The sequence below is a fragment of the Hemibagrus wyckioides genome, linkage group LG11 (assembly GCF_019097595.1).
Source record: "Hemibagrus wyckioides isolate EC202008001 linkage group LG11, SWU_Hwy_1.0, whole genome shotgun sequence".
Classification (NCBI taxonomy): Eukaryota; Metazoa; Chordata; class Actinopteri; order Siluriformes; family Bagridae; genus Hemibagrus; species Hemibagrus wyckioides.
Window position 1 is genome coordinate 18,225,547 of NC_080720.1, and position 19,280 is coordinate 18,244,826.

Consider the following 19,280-nt stretch of genomic DNA (forward strand, 5'->3'; position numbering starts at 1 on the left):
TTGTTGTGTTCCCTGATTTCAAATGCTGGCCAAATTGAAAGTTTAGCTTGTTTAAATGAATCGCACATCAATAGTGTCGCACTACAAAACATGTTAAGGGCAGATGGTAAACTAAGGGAGTTTTAAGTTCTGCAAAACCAATAACTCAACAGATTTATTTTAGTTTTTTTGTAGAATAAAGTTTGTAGAGTGTAGATAGGAAATGCTTATACCATTGAATATGTCTGAAAATTAAACCAAATGGCATATTCTATACCATCATGAGAGGCAGTATGTTTACATATATTATTTCAGCTCTTTTTTGATTATTTAATATTTATTGTCTGTTTTTTTATTTATTGTCTGTTTGTAAAGTTGTTGTCTAATGTGTAAAAAAAATGCGTTAAAAATTGTGTAATTATTAAATGCTGATATTTAATCCATGAAGCCTATTTACTTTTTTTCTCGACTGTCCACGAGAGAAGATTTAGCCTAGAAAAATACAGTGTTTTAAAATAAACTTTATAGAAGCCCAAATGTCAGTAATATAGTGGAATAATATTAAGCAGTTTGTGTGTAAATTATAGTATGTAAATATCTAAAATTACTACAACCTTGAAATTGTTTAAGAACTCAAACCTATATATATATATATATATATATATATATATATAAAGTAACACATGGTTGGGGCTAGGGAAATGGGAAGGATTTGAAGTTGTAGATTTACCTACAACAATAGTCTAATTTCAGTGAAAATCCCAAATTTATTTTTCACATTTAGGGATTCTTGTCAAGTTTCTTAAAAAAAAAATACATATGGTAATTCACTTTGTCTACTTTAGAATTAAAGGTACATGCATACATTTAAACAAGCTGAGTTGGGGCATGATACCCATTTACTTCACTATACTGCAAATAAATAATGGGTAGCAATGAGAATTAAAAAAAAATTTACCATGTAGCTTCCTGACATGGGCAATTTAGCACTCATTTAGCAGTCCTCAGGGCATTGTGGGTTTGAAACTTCAACAAGGAAAAGGGCTCAGCGGCCAAGAGTTGTAAAGCTGTTAAAATGAATCACTTAATGACCTTGCCTGAAACACTCAACACTCTTTCCCTGATACATGTGTATATACACTTCACTTTTAACATGTTCAAACATGTTTGTAATGGTTAGCTTCTTAGCTTCCTTTTCTGAAGAACTGTTAGTAACAAGGGCATAGCATGGCTGTATAGCTGATCTTTTGACATGGACAGAAAGCTGTCTGTCTGTCTTGATAGTGAGTGTCAATAACTACTCTAAACTTGTGTCTGGTTAGTTATTTATGTGGCAAATATACACTATATTGCCAAAAGTTTTTGGGACATCTGCCTTTACATGCACATGAATTTGATATGGAGTTAGGGTTAATACATAATATTCCCTCCACCAAACATTACACTTGGCACAATGCAGTCAGGCAAGTAACGTTCTCCTGGCAACCGCCAAACCCAGACTCGTCCATCAGATTGCAAGGCTTAGAAGCCTGTTTTGCAGAGGTGGACAGTAAAGAAGTACATTTACTTGAGTACTGTACTTAAGTACACTTTTTGAGTATCTGTACTTTACTTGAGTATTATTTTTTCTGGATACTTTTTACTTTAACTTCACTACATTTGAAAGACAAATACTCTACTTTTTACTCTACTACATTTCTGTCAATGTCATTGAGTAGAAAGTAGTTACATTAATCATAGGATGATTTTTTTTTTCATTCTTGTAGCGTCACGTGTTGTAAAGTTCAGTGGTTTTCCATAATTTTTTGAACTCAATTGCTGACAAAATGGACGAATATATGCTTAGTATGTTATACACCACCAACGCATTGGTAATGATGTTAGTTAACACACAAAAACGTATGCTGTGTCCAAATTCTCATATGATGTGTCCTAAATGGTATTCAAAAATAGAATTAGTATGACCCAAATCGTAGTATACTGAAAAGAGTATTCCAAAAATTCCTGGATGGTCTACTACTTCCAGTAGAAATTCAAAGTGCAGAACAATGCACACTCTAATGGGTAATATTACCCACAACGCATTGCACACAGGAGGAAGGATCCTGGACAATGGTGTAAATGCATATTAAAACGGTGTAAATGAATTGTGGAAATATATATAACTCTTTGTTAAAGCAGTGTTGCTGTTGGGTGGTTGGACAGCTACAGTTGTGTAGCTGGGTTTTAAAGCAGGTTAGATTTTTTTTCTGACCAGTCTTCATTTACAGACCATTTGATTGAAATGTGCATGAGTGGATACACATAGATGTGTACAGGTACATATCAAAATTTAGAATATAATGAAAAAGGTCAATATTTTTTGTCACTCAGTTCAGAAAGTGAAACCCATAAATTATATAGATTCATTACACATAGAGTGAAATATTTCAAGCATTTATTTCTTGAAATTGTGATGATTATGGCTTACAGATAAGGAAAACCCAAAATTCTGTGTCTCAGAGAATTAGAAGTTCAATATTGGAAAGTCATGGTGTCGCACCCTAATCAGCTAATTACCTCAAAACACCTGCAAAGGTTTCCTGAGCTTTTAAATGGTCTCTCAGGCTAGGTCAGTAGGCTACACATTCATGGGGAAGACTGCTGACTTGACAGTTGTCCAGAAGACAGTCATTGACACCCTCCACAAGGAGGGTAAGCCACAAAAGGTAATTGCTAAAGAAGCTGGTTGTTCACAGAGTGCTGTATCCAAGCATATTCATAGAAAGTTGAGTGGAAGGAAAAAGTGTGGTAGGAGAAGGTGCACCAGCAAAAGGGATAACCGCAGCCTTGAGAGGATTGTCAGGCAAAATCCATTCAAGAATTTGGGGGAGCTTCAGACGAATCCTAGACATGGCCTACAAATGTCGCATTCCTCGTGTCAAGCCACTCCTGAACCAGAGACAACATCAGAAGCGTCTTACCTGGGCTGTGGAGAAAAAGAACTGGACTGTTGCTCAGTGGTCCAAAGTCCTCTTTTCAGATGAAAGTAAGTTTTGCATTTCATTTGGAAATCAAGGTCCCAGAGTCTGGAGGAAGAGTGGAGAGGCACAGAATCCATGTTGCTTGAAGTCCAGTGTGAAGTTTCCACAGTCAGTGATGATTTGGGCTGCCATGTTATCTGCTGGTGTTGGTCCACTGTGTTTTCTGAAGTCCACAGTCAACGCAGCCATCTACCAGGAAATCTTAGAGCACTTCATGCTTCCTTCTGCTGACAAGCTTTATGGAGATGCTGAGTTCATTTTCCAGCAGGACTTGGCACCTGCCCACACTGCTAAAGGTACCATAAGCTGGTTCAATGACCATGGTGTTACTGTGCTTGATTGGCCAGCAAATTCGCCTGACCTGAACCCCATAGAGAGTCTATGGGGTATTGTCAAGAGGAAGATGAGAGACACCAGACCCAACAATGCAGATGACCTGAAGGCCGCTATCAAAGCAACCTGGGCTTCCATTACACCTGAGCAGTGCCACAGGCTGAGTGCCTCCATGCCATGCCGCATTGATGCAAAAGGAGGTCCAACCAAGTATTGAGTGCATAGAAATGAACATACTTTTCAGAAGTCTGACATTTCTCTTTGAAATATCCTTTTTTATTGATCTTATGTAATATTCTAATTTTCTGAGACACAGAATTTTGGGTTTTCCTTATCTGTAAGCCATAATCATCACAATTTCAAGAAATAAAGGCTTGAAATATTTCACTATGTGTGAGGAATCTATATAATATATGGGTTTCACTTTCTGAACTGAGTGACAAAAAATATTGACCTTTTTCATGATATTCTAATTCTTGAGATGTACCGGTACTTTTTTGTTGTGGGTGGTAGGAGTGTTAAATTAAAAATAAATGATTATACCTGTCTTTTTTTTTGTCAATTCAGTTGTTTAATTTCTATAGGTTTTGTAACATTCTAAAAGCTCTTAATTCCACAGAAAGTATTGCATACAACAATGCAACAATAATAAAACAATGCGTTGACATTTACTTTTGATACTTAAGTACTTTTAAAAACAAGTACTTCTGTACTTTTACTTAAGTAAAAACCTGTCTTTACAACTTTTACTTGTAATGGAGTAATGTTTGACCAGTAGTATTTGTACTTTCACTCAAGTAAGGAAGTTGTGTACTTCGTCCACCTCTGCTGTTTTGTCGCTCCAGAGAACACATCTACACTGCTCTAGAGTCCAGTGGCAGCATGCTTTACACCACTGCATCTGATTCTTTGCATTGCACTTGGTGATGTAAGGCTTGGATGCAGCTGCTTGGCCATGAACACCCATTATACGAAGCTCTCTATGCACAGTTCTTGAGCTAAACTGTAGGCCACACAAAGTTTGAAAGTCTATAGCTATGGACGCTGCAGAAAGATGGCAACTTTTGCCCACTGTGCACCTCAGCATGCTCTGACCCCGTGCTGTGATTTTTTACGTACCACTTCGTGGTGGCGTTTCTGTTTTTCCCAATTGCTCCACTAGCACTGCTCGACTGTTCCCGCCATCTCTCAGGGTAACAGGTAGGTATACATCTAGACTCTCCTCTGTTCTGGCACCGAGGTGATGAAATGAACTTCCCCTAGATGTCCGAGTCACTGACTGTCTTCAAACGATGGAGAAAGACCTACCTCTTCCTGAAGGACTTAAACTAGCTCTTATTTTTCCGTGTTTGTTTTATGTATTCTTTAAAAAAACCCTCGGTTTTTAGGCTGATGGCATCCTAAGTCTACAACCTATTGAACCAGTGTTAATGTATTCACTGATAGAGACTTCGAAGTACTTTTCTACGTCTCTCTGGATAAGAGCATCGGCCAAATGCCAAAAATGTAATGTAAATGTGAATGATCTGTTAATAACTGAATTGCAGTAGCTTTACCGATCAATAGATGGCAGTAAGGAGCATCGTGATGACGATTGCACTACGTCACGCTGCAAAGATGGCGACTTAGTGAGGGCTCCCATGCTTTACTGTTGATAAATCATATTTCAACTATTTTTCTCGTAAAAAAACGTACCGTAAAACGATCGAAGGCAAAAATGTCACGGCTTATTGTGAAAAACCTACCGAACGGGGTGAGTATGTTTAATTGCTAGATAAAACTTAACAATAGCTGTGGTTCTAATCCACAACATCAGGCGCATTTGGTAAAATATCCGAGCGCTGAATAAATACTAGTAAGTTATACCAGATGTAGTGAATGTGGGGTTTTTGTGTGTTTCATGTTTGCACAGATGAAGGAGGAGCGCTTCCGTAAGATGTTTGCAGCCTTCGGGACGCTGACAGATTGCGGACTGAAGTTCACCAAAGATGGCAAGTTCAGGAAATTCGGCTTCGTTGGCTTTAAGAGTGAAGAAGATGCAGAAAAGGCGCTGAAACATTTCAATAAAAGCTTTGTAGACACATCCAGAGTGACGGTGAGTGTCAGATCACACAGAAATATACTTTTTCCTCTGGCTTATTTTCTTTAATTCCACCTTTAATTGGGCCGCATTGACGACATGTTACCCATAGATACATGCACATACACGCTCTCATCGTCCACTTTATTAGGAACAGGTCATTTAAGCAGTCATTCATTCATGTGGCAGAAGCATACCTCATAGTAAATCATGCAGATACAGGTTAAACATCATAATGGGGAAAAGTGTGGTTTCTGTCAGCGTTGTATGGTTGGTTGTGGCTTATTTGAGAATTTCAGAAACTGGTGATCTCCTGTGATTTTCACACACAGCACTCTCCAGAGTTTACCCAGAATGTTGTGAATAACCAGACTTTTAAAAAATCACCCGCTTTTTATAGACTTCGGTCGTCCAGTTTCTGTGAGACTGTCCCCTTGATGGCCTCAGATTCTTGTTCTTGGTTGACAGATGGATCACGATGTGGTCTTCTGCTTGTTGTATTGCATCCACCTCCGTGGCTTGATGTTTTTGTTTTCTGTGATGCTTTTCCGCTCGCCATGGCTTGTAAAGAGTGATTATTTTATTTACGATAGTCAGCTCAGACCAGCCTGGTCTTTCTCTTCTTATCTCTCTCATCAACAAGTTGTTTCAGTCTGCAGACCCGTCCCATTCTGTGTAAACTCTAGAGACTGTTGTGTGTGAAAATCCCATTCTGATGTTTGACGTGAACGCTAACTGAAGCTCTCAACCCGCATCTGCATGATTCTGTGAATTGCACTGCTGTCACATGATTGGCTGATTAGATAACTGAATTAATGTTCCTAATTAAGTGGACGATGACTGTCTTGCAAATTCTTTATAAACTGGGCCATTCGTTATTCCCATTCTTTCCTTTTACTGATGATGCTTACATTATTCCTACCATATTACTATTTAAACTACTACAACACAAAATCAAAATTTTGACTTAACATTGCATTTTCTGGTTGATTGAAAGCTTGAAAGCTCAGGCATCATTACCGGCATCAGTAATTTATTAAGATTTTCTATTGGTACCTGAAGGGTGGTGATATTTTTATTTGTTTTGTTTGTCAGGTGGAATTTTGTACAGATTTTGGAGACCCCAACAAAGCGAGACCATGGAGCAAGCATAGCCGCCAGCCTGACAAAACCAAAGATGAACAGAAGCCAGAAGGAGAAAAGAGAGATGAGAACAAGGTGAAACAGGAACATTTCTCTAAGCATTTTTGAGGAAGGCTGCTTTCATTATTTACAATTACAACTGATGCAAAATTCGGTTTGATGTATTAATTTTGCCTTTTTTTTTTTTACAGGGAAAGAAAGGGAAACAGCCTCTTGACCTTCTGGGAGATGTGAGTTTTTTTTGTACATCAAATGCAGGAACCAGTTTCCAGTATTGCTTTTGCTAATATTATCATTAACAAGTTTTAGATTGCCAATGAAGAATAAACTTAAATTGAAATTTTTTGTCTTAGAAAAAATGTATCATGGGCAATCCTCAATGCTGTTACCGGGCCTGAGTATTGTCCCATGCACATATACAAAAAGTTGCAGTATAGCCCTGTTTGTTTTTTTCAAGTGCTGTGACCTGACACTGATACAGCATAAGCTTATAAAACTAATAATCAGTCAGGACCTTTGAATGCTTTGTAAACTTGTGATCAGCTTGTATAAAGAGAGTTTAAAGTGCTTTTACAGTGTTCACTCTACCATTTCATGATAATCTTTGTACTGTAATGCTTTTGCTAAACCATGTCTATTAAAAAAACAAAAAAACCCCACTGTGGTATGTAAATTGATATGCAAGTCATATGGTATTCTGTAAATGTTTGCTTTGTCCCAATCCTCAGTTGAAAAATGACGAAGGCTTCCAGGAGTTCCTGGCTGTGCATAAAAATCGCACACAGGTGCCTACGTGGGCCAACGACGCTGTGGAAGCCGGAGCATTGGACAAGAGTAAAAAGCCAGAGAAAACGAAAGAAAAGAAAGCTGTCAGCGACGACTATTTAAACTTTGACTCTGATGAGTCTGAGGAGCTGAGTGAGGATGAGGAGGAGGCGCAGGATGTGTCTGAGGATGAAGATAAGCAGGGTATTATTTTATTTCTCTGCTACATAAAATGCATATAAAGTTACATAACTTTCCCACACAACTTTTATGGTACAATCTCTCATAATTGGATAGATTCTGCTAAGATGGCTCTAAAGGAAGGCCTGTCAGATATGGACTACCTCCGCTCCAAAGTGGCAAAGAAACCAGACAATGTGGATGAGAAAGAGGAGGAGGAGGGGGAGGAGGATAATGCAGAAGAAGAAGAGGAAGAAGAAGGCCCAATGCACCAGTTAGACAGTGCATATGAGAGTGGAGATAAAGACAGCTTGAAGGCAACAACACCATCATCGTCATCACAAAATAAGGTTTGTTCTAGCTTCTGTGAAGCATTTCTGAACATCATTTTGTGCAAGATTTTTGATTTCCATTTTTTAATACTGTCCTTAGTTTGAACCTGCTACAGAATTCACAGTCAAACTACGAGGAGTGCCATTCACCATTAAAGAGGTAATGTCTAAATCCTAATTAAATTACCATTTCTCTGGTCAAGTATTTTAGATAACCCTGTTAGTGGGTTGACTTCAGTCTTCCATAATGTAACGCAATTTCTCCACAATTTCTATTTAGTTTCACTGGAATTACAGAATAATTGATAGGAATTATTACATAATGATAAAGAATAAAGATGAGGAGCAGAATAAGGGAAATTAAATAAAAGATTTCAGGATAACTGGTACTTTGTTGCTGCTTATATTTTTGCTGATTTCTTGTGTTTATTTTCTGCAGCAACAAGTGAGAGAGTTTATGCTGCCACTGAAGCCTGTGGCCATCCGTATTGCCAAGAACAAAGAAGGCCGTATCTCAGGTAAGAGCTGCCTACTACAAGCTGTAATCAACAATACTAATACATTTATTTATTATTTTATTTATTTAAATAGCACCGTTTTAATGTCTAAAGGGGTATGAAGATACTTGAAAAAAGCAATACAGCCATATGGTACATTTCACATTGCTTTAAAATTAAAATATTCCTTCTATAAATGGCTATAAAAAAATAAAATGACTTGAATTAAATAATCCTGGCTTATCATGTTTTATGTCTCACACTGCTCATACTTTACGGGGTTCAGAATTAATAGTAATCTTGCATAATAGTAATCTAAAGTTTCGCACTATTAACTATTGTTAATGTTATTATTTGCCGTGTCGGCAACCACGAATGGATAAATACAGAGAGTGACCACTTTAAATAAAAAAATTTTTCTTATGCTCCTAAGAGGAACAAAGGCAAGAAAACAATGGAGGAAAAAAACCCAAAACTTTTAAACTACTCTCACTGAATAATGAGACGTGAGAAGACATTAACGGTGAATGACAAAATAAGTTAAGAATTCTTTAAAGGAGGATCTGGACGAGCATTCCTGGAGAGACATATAGACACAGAGAGTTTTGGAGCAGTATCCTGGAATGATTTTCCTCCACTATGTGGTCTCTGAATATTCAAACTGCCCGCTGAGGCTAAAAGTAGCAGCTCATCCTGTATACAAGATGTATGGCTGAAAATAAGTTTGTGTTTTCTGTGTTTAGGTAACGTGTATGTGGACCTTAACTCAGAAGCTGAGGTGGAAAGAGCTCTGAAACTCGACAAAGATTATATGGGTAAGTCAGCTGGTTTGTTTCTGCACAAGAAATATTGTTGTATAAGAAGTTTTAAATGGAGGTTTGCAACTCCCCATGCTTTCCTTTCTCCCTCAGTCCAAAGACATCACCAAATTATCAATAGTGTGTGAATAGGAGTGTGTGTATGTGATTGTACCCTATGATGGGTTGGCACACAGTACAAGGTGTCCCCTGCCCTGTTCCCTGGAATAGAATCCAGGTTACCCGCCACACTGTGTATGATCAGTGGTACAGAAAATGTATAGATAGAAGAAGCTTTAAATATTGTAACAGAATTTGAAGTCGTGGGTGTGTGTGTATAACATGGTATCGTGTTCACAGGTGGACGCTATATTGAAGTGTTCCGAGCAACAAACTTCTCTGACAAGAGGAAAATGAGAGGAAATCCACAAGAGAAAAACTTTGTCTCTGAGCTGAAAGAAGATGAAGAAGAGGAGGACGTGTCCGAATCCGGACGGCTCTTCGTGAGGAACCTGCCTTATACGTGTACAGAAGAAGAGCTGAAGGAGCTCTTCACTAAGCACGGTGAGAGGACATTAACATGCATGTCATGTATTTGTGACCATATTGATTACTACAACAAGCAGTGGAAGCCTTTTTAGAAACTTTAAGGCTTTCTTTAAACTATTAACTTTGCATATTAGACACAATGTACTGTGAGATGAATTTTCAAGTGTAATATTAAATGATAAACATAGACTTATACTCAGCAAGTGACTGCAAGAGTGGACTAACCTTACACAGAAATTAAAAATTATAATAGCAGTTTCAGTATCATTTTCAACATGTCTTAATTTGTTAATGTAATATTTTTTAAGTCTAATCTTTATCCACAGCCAAAATGCAGGTATAACAAGACTTTTAAGACTGTGATAACAGCAGTGAATCTCGCTTACTCACTCCAGTAAATTCTTTAAACTAATCAGGGTTGAGGTGAATCCGGAGCTTATAACAGGAACACTGGGAGGAAGGCAGGAAATTATAGTACCTTGGATGGCATGCCAATGACAAATCTGTTTCCTCTAACCCTAATTATGAAGGAAGCCTAAGGGCAACTGTTGAATTCTGTTAACAGATGTTTAAATCCTGACCATATAGTGCAAAATCCAAACTAAAGCCTTTATACTCTAACAATAAAGGTCTTAGAATGAAGCGGATGTAAAATGTCGTTATGTAGTAAACTCAAACACGTATTCTGGTTCCTCAAGTTTCTTGGCAAAAAGCTATTGTGGTGTACATGTGTGATCAGGGTCAATTCTTTGTTTCAATCCAGTTACTGAATTCTTCTTTTCCGAGAAAGTAATCCTGTTTCTGAATCCTGTACCTGTTTACTGGCTTAGTATTATTCATTCAGTCAAGTTTTTCTTAAATTTAGTTTTTTGCATGCACAGTGTAAGGAGGAGTAGGCCGGGTTTTCATTTCAGTGCGAGTTGTATACTGTATATAACTGTGTATGTGAACAATAACAATCTTAAATTTTAGATTTTTATTATAAGTGACTTGCCAGTTTGTTTATTCTTTTTACAGTAACAGGAAACTTGTCAGTAGACTTGCATGTGGAAATTGCTCACACAGTCCAGATGCAGTAAGAAGAGGTTAGGTCAGTGTATGTGATATACTAAATCATTCTACATCTGATAATGTGTGTGTTCTCCACAGGTCACCTCTCAGAGCTTCATTTTCCCATAGACTCTCTGACTAAGAAACCCAAGGGATTTGCCTTTGTTACTTACATGATCCCAGAAAATGCAGTGGCTGCTTTAGCCCAGCTGGATGGCCATATATTCCAGGTACATGAGTAGATTTAGTTAGTTAGTTAGTTTGTTTGTTTGTTTGTTTTGCATGTTTGCACTGGTTTTGCTTACATGTTTGTCCTGTAGGGCCGGATATTGCACATCATACCCTCCAGGATAAAGAAGGAGAAGCCAGAACAGGGTCCCAATGCTCCAGGCAGTTCCTCATATAAGAGGCAGAAGGATGCCAAGGATAAGGCAGCCAGTGGCAGGTCAGCACTTATATGAAAATCTCACTGTGAGTTCTGTAAATGGCAGTGGATGTAAGTGAAATACATATATTGCACTTCTGTGTTGCAGATTATATGTGCAGTAATAACATTATGGTAGCTGCTGTTATGGTTTTGATGCATTCTTTGTCTCGCACAGCTCCCATAATTGGAACACGCTGTTCCTGGGCACAAGTGCAGTAGCTGATGCCATTGCTGAGAAATACAACACCACTAAAAGCCAAGTCCTTGATCATGTAAGTTATAACATCAGTAACATTTACATTTAGCATTCAAAAAATGTATTGGATAACTTGGTTTACTGTGTGTGTGTGTGTGTGTAGGAGTCAAAGGGCAGTCTGGCAGTGAGAATGGCACTTGGTGAGACGCAGATCATTCAGGAAACTAGACAGTTCCTACTGGACAATGGTGTGTCTCTGGACTCTTTCAGTCAGGTACAAAGTAAATTTAAATGTATTAGACAGAATTTAGATTAATCAAGGTAACCTGGTTAACTTTAGTAATTGCCCTTTTAACATAAACATTTCTTTCTATTGTTTTGCTTATGAATTTTTCCAGGCTTCAGGCCCGAGGAGTAACTCTGTAATCTTGGTGAAGAACTTGCCATCTGGAGTAGATGTGAAAGAGCTGGAGGTTCTTTTTTCCCCTCATGGCTCTTTGGGGAGGGTTCTGCTGCCCCCATCTGGCCTCACCGCTATTGTGGAATTTCTGGAGCCCACTGAAGCCAAACGTGCCTTCACCAGACTCGCATATAGTAAGGTACATATATCTGTCTAATATAATTTTTTAAAAAAAAGTTTATTGGTCAGTATGTTTTCCAGTTCTCAGCTGACCTTGTCTTGATTTGAATCTGTTTCTCATCCTAGTTTCAGCATGTTCCCTTGTATTTAGAGTGGGCTCCAGTGGCTGTCTTTTCTACACCCCCTAAGCAGCACAAAGCAGGTGAAACTTTAAAAATAAAAACAGAGTTTTTAGAATTGGTCTGATCTCTATTTAGGCTGTTTTCAGCTTTGTTGTTTGTATTTTTCATTTCTTATTCTTTGTATCCTTTTCCCATCTTACTCAGCCGAACATGAAGATATGAATAAAAATGCGGCAGATCAGCCAACAGACACAAACAAGAAGGAGGAGGAGGATGAGGAGGAAGATGAGGAAGAAGAGGAAAGTCAGCCAGGTTCAACACTCTTCATTAAGAACCTGAACTACAGCACTACTGAGGAGTCATTAAAAGAGGTGGGGTCAGAGTTCACGGAACCGAGGTTAAGGGTTGGGCTGAGAGGAGCAGATATTGTCTGCAGGGTCAGGTGTCCGAATTTTTAGTGGAAAGATGGGCACATGAATTATTGTATTATTACAGTGTACTAGGATCAGAGCTGTTTTCTTAAGTCTTTTCTTGTGTGTGTGTTTTACAGACCTTCTCCAAATGTGGAGAATTAAAAATGTGCTCCATATCCAAAAAAAGAGACAAATCAGGTATGCTCATACTTACCCTTAATCTTTATATTTAAAAATATGTGTATTTATTTAAAATAGATTTGTCAGGCATCTGATGTGTTTAAGTATGCATCCAGTGCTTTCTCTTTTAGTCTAAACCATTAGCACAGTCACACAACATTGAAATCTGATCTGAATACCATTCTTATACCAATATGACCTGTATCAATTTTGGAACTGAGCTCACAAAGCTTCATAAGGTTATAAAAATCCTTTCCACTAGAGGGAGTGTTCAGTAGTTGTGGCCCATATGGCACAATAGAACTTTGCACCTAGGCACTATATACTCTACTGTATAGTGTATGAAATGTAAAAGGGAAGTATCATCCTGGATGGTTTTTTGTAATGCGACTCTGCGACTTTAGAATACGGTGAAATTTTAAATCGCACAGCATGGGCTATTTAATGGTCCAACTCAGTGTTGTCGGCCATTTTGGATTTTTTTTTCCCTCATACAGCATCAGCTTCAAGTAGCCCAGTCCCTTTTCCACTAAGCAAAGCTGTGTCCAACATTCCACATTTCACTCTTTCAGGCTGAATAATCAGTTTTCTTCAAGTGCACTTTTTAATGTTGGAATTTCCAGAGTCAACACACTACTCATGCTATTTGTGCTACACAATGGTGTAGTATAGTGTATACGGATGGATTGGGACGCAGCTAGTGTGATCATTTTTCTACGATTTTTGTCCTTTACCTTCTGAGAATTTTTTTTTTATAACAAGGATGCATTTGCACTGAGTGTTTGCAATGCTGCCTGTTTTGAGCTGCATTAATTAAAATGTAATCTCTCTTTTAGGCAAACTGTCATCTATGGGCTATGGTTTCATACAATACAAAACTCCTAAAGCAGCTCAGAAAGCTATCCGTCAGCTCCAAGTAAGTGTACTTCAGTCTTAGGTATTCCTATTTCTGCATGAGACCAGTGCATTAATAATAAATGGTCCTTTTTTTCTCTGCAGCATTGTACTGTGGATGGGCATCAACTCGAGCTCAAAATTTCAGAACGAGAAATAAAGTAAGAGGAAGAGAAGTGAAGCTGTGATCCTTTAACATATTTCACTCTAGATTAGATTCTCTAAAGGATATTTATATCCGTTTTGGTGAACATGCCTTGTCACATTAAAAGTTAATATATATGTCTGTTATATATGTGCCCCTTTCTTATCTCAGGTCAGGAGTGACGCACACTAGCAGGAAGAAACAAACAGCTAAAAAACAGACATCATCTAAGATCTTGGTGCGAAATGTCCCCTTCCAGGCTACAGTCAAAGAGCTTAGAGAGCTTTTCTGGTGAGAGCCTTTTTATGAATCTTGCAAAATAACATGTGGTGAAAGATAACCATTTGTTGTGAAAATGTAATTCATTGTATATTCAGTGCATATCTATTATGTAAGATAAAACAGAATTTTATTAATCCTAAAGTAAATTCTTTTGCCAGAGACTGCTTCAGAGTACACAAGACATATATAAATGAAATATGCCCTATATACAGTATCTCACAAAAGTGAGTACACCCCTCACATTTTTGTAAATATTTTATTATATCTTTTCATGTGACAGCACTGAAGAAATGACACTCTGCTACAATGTAAAGTAGTGAGTGTACAGCCTGTATAACAGTGTGAATTTACTGTCCCCTCAAAATAACTCAACATACAGCCATTAATGTCTAAACTTCTGGCAACAAAAGTGACTACACCCCTAAGTGGAAATGTCCAAATTGGGCCTAATTAGCCATTTACCCTCCCCGGTGTCATGTGACTTGTTAGTGTTACAAGGTCTCAGGTGTGAATGGGGATCAGGTGTGTTAAATTTGGTGTTATCGCTCTCACACTCTCTCATACTGGTCACTGGAAGTGCAACATGGCACCTCATGGCAAAGAACTTTCCGAGGATCTGAAAAAAAGAATTGTTGCTCTACATAAAGATGGCCTAGGCTATAAGAAGATTGCCAAGACCCTGAAACTGAGCTGCAGCACAGTGGGCAAGACCATACAGTGGGTTTACAGGACAGGTTCCACTCAGAACAGGCCTCGCCATGGTCCACCAAAGAGTGCACGTGCTCAGCGTCATATCCGGAGGTTGTCTTTGGGAAATAGACGCATGAGTGCTGCCAGCATTGCTGCAGAGGTTGAAGGGGTTGGGGGTCAGCCTGTCAGTGCTCAGACCATACGCCGCACACTGCATCAAATTGGTCTGAATGGCTGTCGTCCCAGAACGAAGTCTCTACTAAAGATGCTGCACAAGAAAACCTGTATACAGTTTGCTGAAGATAAGCAGACTAAGGACATGGCCAGAACCATGTCCTGTGGTCCGATGAGACCAAGATAAACTTATTTGGTTCAGATGGTGTCAAGCGTGTGTTGCGGCAACCAGGTAAGGAGTACAAAGACAAGTGTGTCTTGCCTACAGTCAAGCATGGTGGTGGGAGTGTCATGGTCTGGGCCGGCATGAGTGCTGCCGGCACTGGAGAGCTACAGTTCATTGAGGGAACCATGAATACCAACATGTACTGTGACATACTGAAGCAGAGCATGATCCCCTCCCTTCGGAGACTGGGCCGCAGGGCAGTATTCCAACATGATAACGACCCCAAACACACCTCCAAGATGACCACTGCCTTGCTAAAGAAGCTGAGGGTAAAGGTGATGGACTGGCCAAGCATGTCTCCAGACCTAAACCCTAAGGTGGGGGAGCGCAAGGTCTCTAACATCCACCAGCTCTGTGATGTCATCATGGAGGAGTGGAAGAGGACTCCAGTGGCAACCTGTGAAGCTCTGGTGAACTCCATGCCCAAGAGGGTTAATGCAGTGCTGGGAAAATAATGGTGGGCACACAAAATATTGACACTTTGGGCCCAATTTGGACATTTCCACTTAGGGGTGTAGTCACTTTTGTTGCCAATGGTTTAGACATTAATGGCTATGTGTTGAGTTATTTTGAGGGGACAGCAAATTGACACTGTTATACAGGCTGTACACTCACTACTTTACATTGTAACAGAGTGTCATTTCTTCAGTGTTTTCACATGAAAAGATATAATAAAATATTTACAAAAATGTCAGGGGTGTACTCACTTTTGTGAGATACTGTATACAAAATGTACAAAAAAGTGCATTAATAGGATATTGCACATGGTATGATATTTATGTCCATATTGTTGATCGGGATAGTGTATATTTTGGAAATATGATCCTCATTTCTCAATACATGATGTTTTCATAAGAGTACTGAGTCAGTTTAAATTAGGAAAAGACTAATAAAAACTCAAATTATTGATCAATAGACTTATTTCTATCTCTCTTCTCTAGTACGTTCGGGGAGTTGAAGACTGTCCGCCTGCCAAAGAAAGGAGTTGGTGGAGCTCACCGTGGCTTTGCTTTTGTGGACTTTCTTACGAAGCAGGATGCCAAGGTGAGTGAATCTGTTTCTGTCGCTTTCTCTCAAGCTGTTATTCAGACATTCTGTCACTCTGTTTTTATTAAGAATCCAGACTGACTGAAACCATGTATTAAATGCATGTAGTAAAATTGTCTCTTGTCTTTCAGAAAGCATTCTCAGCGCTGTGTCACAGCACCCATCTGTACGGTAGGAGGCTGGTGCTGGAGTGGGCCGATGCAGGCGAGAGTATAGAAGAACTGCGGAGAAAAACAGCTCAACATTTCCATGGTAAGACCAAACAACAACTCCAACTTATGCTGAGCTAATTTATTTTTCTAAGTCTGCACTAAAAGTCTGTATTTACTCTTACATAGCACTTTATTAGGAAGACTATGCTAATACTGGATCCTTTTGAAGTCTAGAAGAAGCTTTTATTTATATATATCTTTACCTATATATTACAGCACACTGAAATTTTCACATATGCCAATTTTGGAGGTTGGGGTCAGAGTGCAGGGTTAGCCATGATATAGTGCCCCTGGAGCAGAGAGGATTAAGGGCCTTGCTCGGGGGCACAGCAGTGGCAGCTTGGCAGTGAACCCCAATCTTCTGATCAACAACCCAGAGCCTTAACCACTTGAGCAACCTCTGGGTAAATGTGCTACATTTAGGTTTGCTCCATGAAAGTTTTAATGCTTTGTGGTGTGGATTTCACAAAATGTTGGAAACATTGTGTTGAGATTCTGGTCCATGTTGACGTGACTGCATCATGCAATTGCTGCAGATTTTTCGGGTGCAGTACAATGCTGTGACTCTCGATTTAGATCAAATCTGGGAAGACCTCTGAAGAACACTAAACCTATTGTCATGTTCATGAAACCAGTTGACTTTGTGACATGGCGCATTATCATGCTGGAATTATCCATCAGAAGATGGTAAATTGTGACCATGAAGAGATGCACATGGTCAGCTACAATAGCTGTAGCAACAGGCCCAAAGTGCATCAATAAAACATTCCCATCCCATTACACCACCTCCACCAGCCTGGACCATGGACACAAGGTATGTTGGGTGCATAATTTCATGCAGTTGGAGGTTCTGATTCCTGCTCTTGGAAGATAGAAGTGCAACCTGATGTGCTCTTCTGCTGCTGTTGCTTATCCACCTCAAGGTTCAAAGTGTTGTGCATTTTGAGATGGTTTTCTGTTCACCACAATTGTATAGAGTGGTTATCTGAGTAGCCTTTCAGTCAGCTCAATTCTCCTTTGACCTCCCTCATCAAAACCATGCTTTGTTGCATTCCATTTCATTCTTCATAAACTTTAGAGACTGCTGTGCATGAAAATTTCAGATTAACAGTTAGAGAAATACTCAAACCAGTCCATCTGGCACCAACAATTATTCTGATGGTTGATGTGAACATTACCTGAAGCTGCTGGCCGGTATCTGCATGATTTTATGCACTGCACTGCTGCCAAATGATTGGCTGATTAGATAACTGCATGAATAAAAACAGTTTACAGGTATTCCTAATAAAGTGCTCCTTGAGTGTACATTTATGTGGACCAGATTAATTAATACCAGAGATGTAATAACCTTTATTATACCTTTAATATTATAGTACACTTTTTATTTATAATGATGACATTATTGTGTTATCTGTGATAAATTATCCACATGCAGAAATAATTTGGAGCCAATACTGTTTTCTTTTCTAGATGCTCCTAAGAAGCAGAAGCAATCAGATGTGTTGGAGGGAATCCTGGAGCAAATGGAGGCTGGGGAGGGAGATGAATGAACAACAGCTAATCTTTTATATGGCAACAAGTACAGGGTACATATTGCAGTGAAACTATAATTTAATTTGCTTTATTTACTTTTCACACTTACCAGGCATCCCATCAGCAATATTGATGCACCAGATCGATGTTCACAGATGCGTAAAGGATTCCTAATTTGGACATAAATGCTGCACAGTCTTTTAATTGTTTGTATTTGTAATCTGTGTCAATTTGGCAAGCCATACCTGTGTCTCTAATTGAGTGAGTCTCCATTAACACACCGGTTACTATATAAATATACTTGTATTTTTGGTCATGATTATATAGTTCAGAAGCTTGTTATATCTTTGTATTATACATTTTATTAAGTGTAGGGAAAGTATTTACTTTCCGAAGTTAAAGGTGTACTGTATTTATGGACAAGGAAAAATGATGATTTTGTCTATAAAAACAATTTTTTTCTGATTCCTCTGTTTCATCTGATTATTCAGTTTTCATACTGGTTCTTCCCATAGGTTGTTTCACTTTAATTTAGGGTGTAGTTTTTATTATATATGTAGTTTTTTAATAATTAATTATGTAGTGTGTTTGATGACACACTGTTGACACACTGCTCTTGCCCAGTGATGTCAGAATCAGGAAAACTATATATATATATATATATATATATATATATATATATATATATATATATATATATATATATATATATATATATATATACACACACATACGCACACCGATCAATCATCAATCATAACATAACCACCTGCCTAATATTGTGTTGGTCCCCCATTTACTGCCACAACAGCCCTGACCTGTCCAGTCCAGATCTCTGAAGGTGTGCTGGTATCTGGCACCAAGATCTTTTAAGTCCTGTAAGTTGCAAGGTGGAGCCTCCATGGATCGGACTTGTTTGTCCAGCACATGTGAAAGAAAACATGATTCATCAGACCAGGCCACCTTCTTCCATTGCTCCATGGTCTAGTTCTGATGCTCACGTACCCATTGTTGCCACTTTTGGTGGTGCACAGGGGTCAGCATGGGCACCCTGACTAGTCTGCAGACTAGTCTGATTCTATCAGCATTAACTTCTTCAGCAATTTGAGCAACAGTAGCTCATCTGTTGGATTGGTCCATTTTATATATATATATATATATATACACTATATTGCCAAAAGTATTCGCTCACCTGCCTTGACTCGCATATGAACTTAAGTGACATCCCATTCCTAATCCAGAGGGTTCAATATGATGTCGGTCCACCCTTTGCAGCTATAACAGCTTCAACTCTTCTGGGAAGGCTGTCCACAAGGTTTAGGAGTGTGTTTATGGGAATTTTTGACCATTCTTCCAGAAGCGCATTTGTGAGGTCACACACTGATGTTGGACGAGAAGGCCTGGCTCTCAGTCTCCGCTCTAATTCATCCC

The 19,280-nt window shown here is 38.7% G+C and overlaps 1 protein-coding gene across 1 annotated transcript; it reads left to right on the top strand.

Annotated features, from left to right (window-relative positions):
• Positions 1-4,929: 4,929 nt before the first annotated feature.
• rbm19 (RNA binding motif protein 19) lies at positions 4,930-18,314 on the top strand. Its single transcript, XM_058404076.1, has 24 exons — positions 4,930-5,088; positions 5,248-5,430; positions 6,511-6,633; positions 6,750-6,788; positions 7,287-7,527; positions 7,621-7,853; positions 7,936-7,995; positions 8,275-8,353; positions 9,076-9,147; positions 9,490-9,693; positions 10,828-10,958; positions 11,049-11,173; positions 11,331-11,427; positions 11,515-11,625; positions 11,750-11,950; positions 12,058-12,133; positions 12,258-12,424; positions 12,604-12,664; positions 13,483-13,562; positions 13,646-13,701; positions 13,857-13,976; positions 15,999-16,101; positions 16,236-16,356; positions 17,787-18,314. The coding sequence occupies exons 1-24, from the start codon at positions 5,053-5,055 to the stop codon at positions 17,864-17,866; spliced, it is 2,799 nt and encodes a 932-aa protein (XP_058260059.1). The 5' UTR covers positions 4,930-5,052; the 3' UTR covers positions 17,867-18,314.
• The last annotated feature ends 966 nt before the right edge of the window (positions 18,315-19,280 follow it).

Excerpts from the sequence above, each read along its gene's own strand:
- rbm19 (XM_058404076.1), top strand. The coding sequence starts at position 5,053 with ATGTCACGGCTTATTGTGAAAAACCTACCGAACGGG. Across the intron at positions 6,634-6,749 it reads AAAAGAGAGATGAGAACAAG|GGAAAGAAAGGGAAACAGCC; the intron begins GTGAAACAGGAA and ends TTTTTTTTACAG. Across the intron at positions 11,428-11,514 it reads AAAGCCAAGTCCTTGATCAT|GAGTCAAAGGGCAGTCTGGC; the intron begins GTAAGTTATAAC and ends GTGTGTGTGTAG.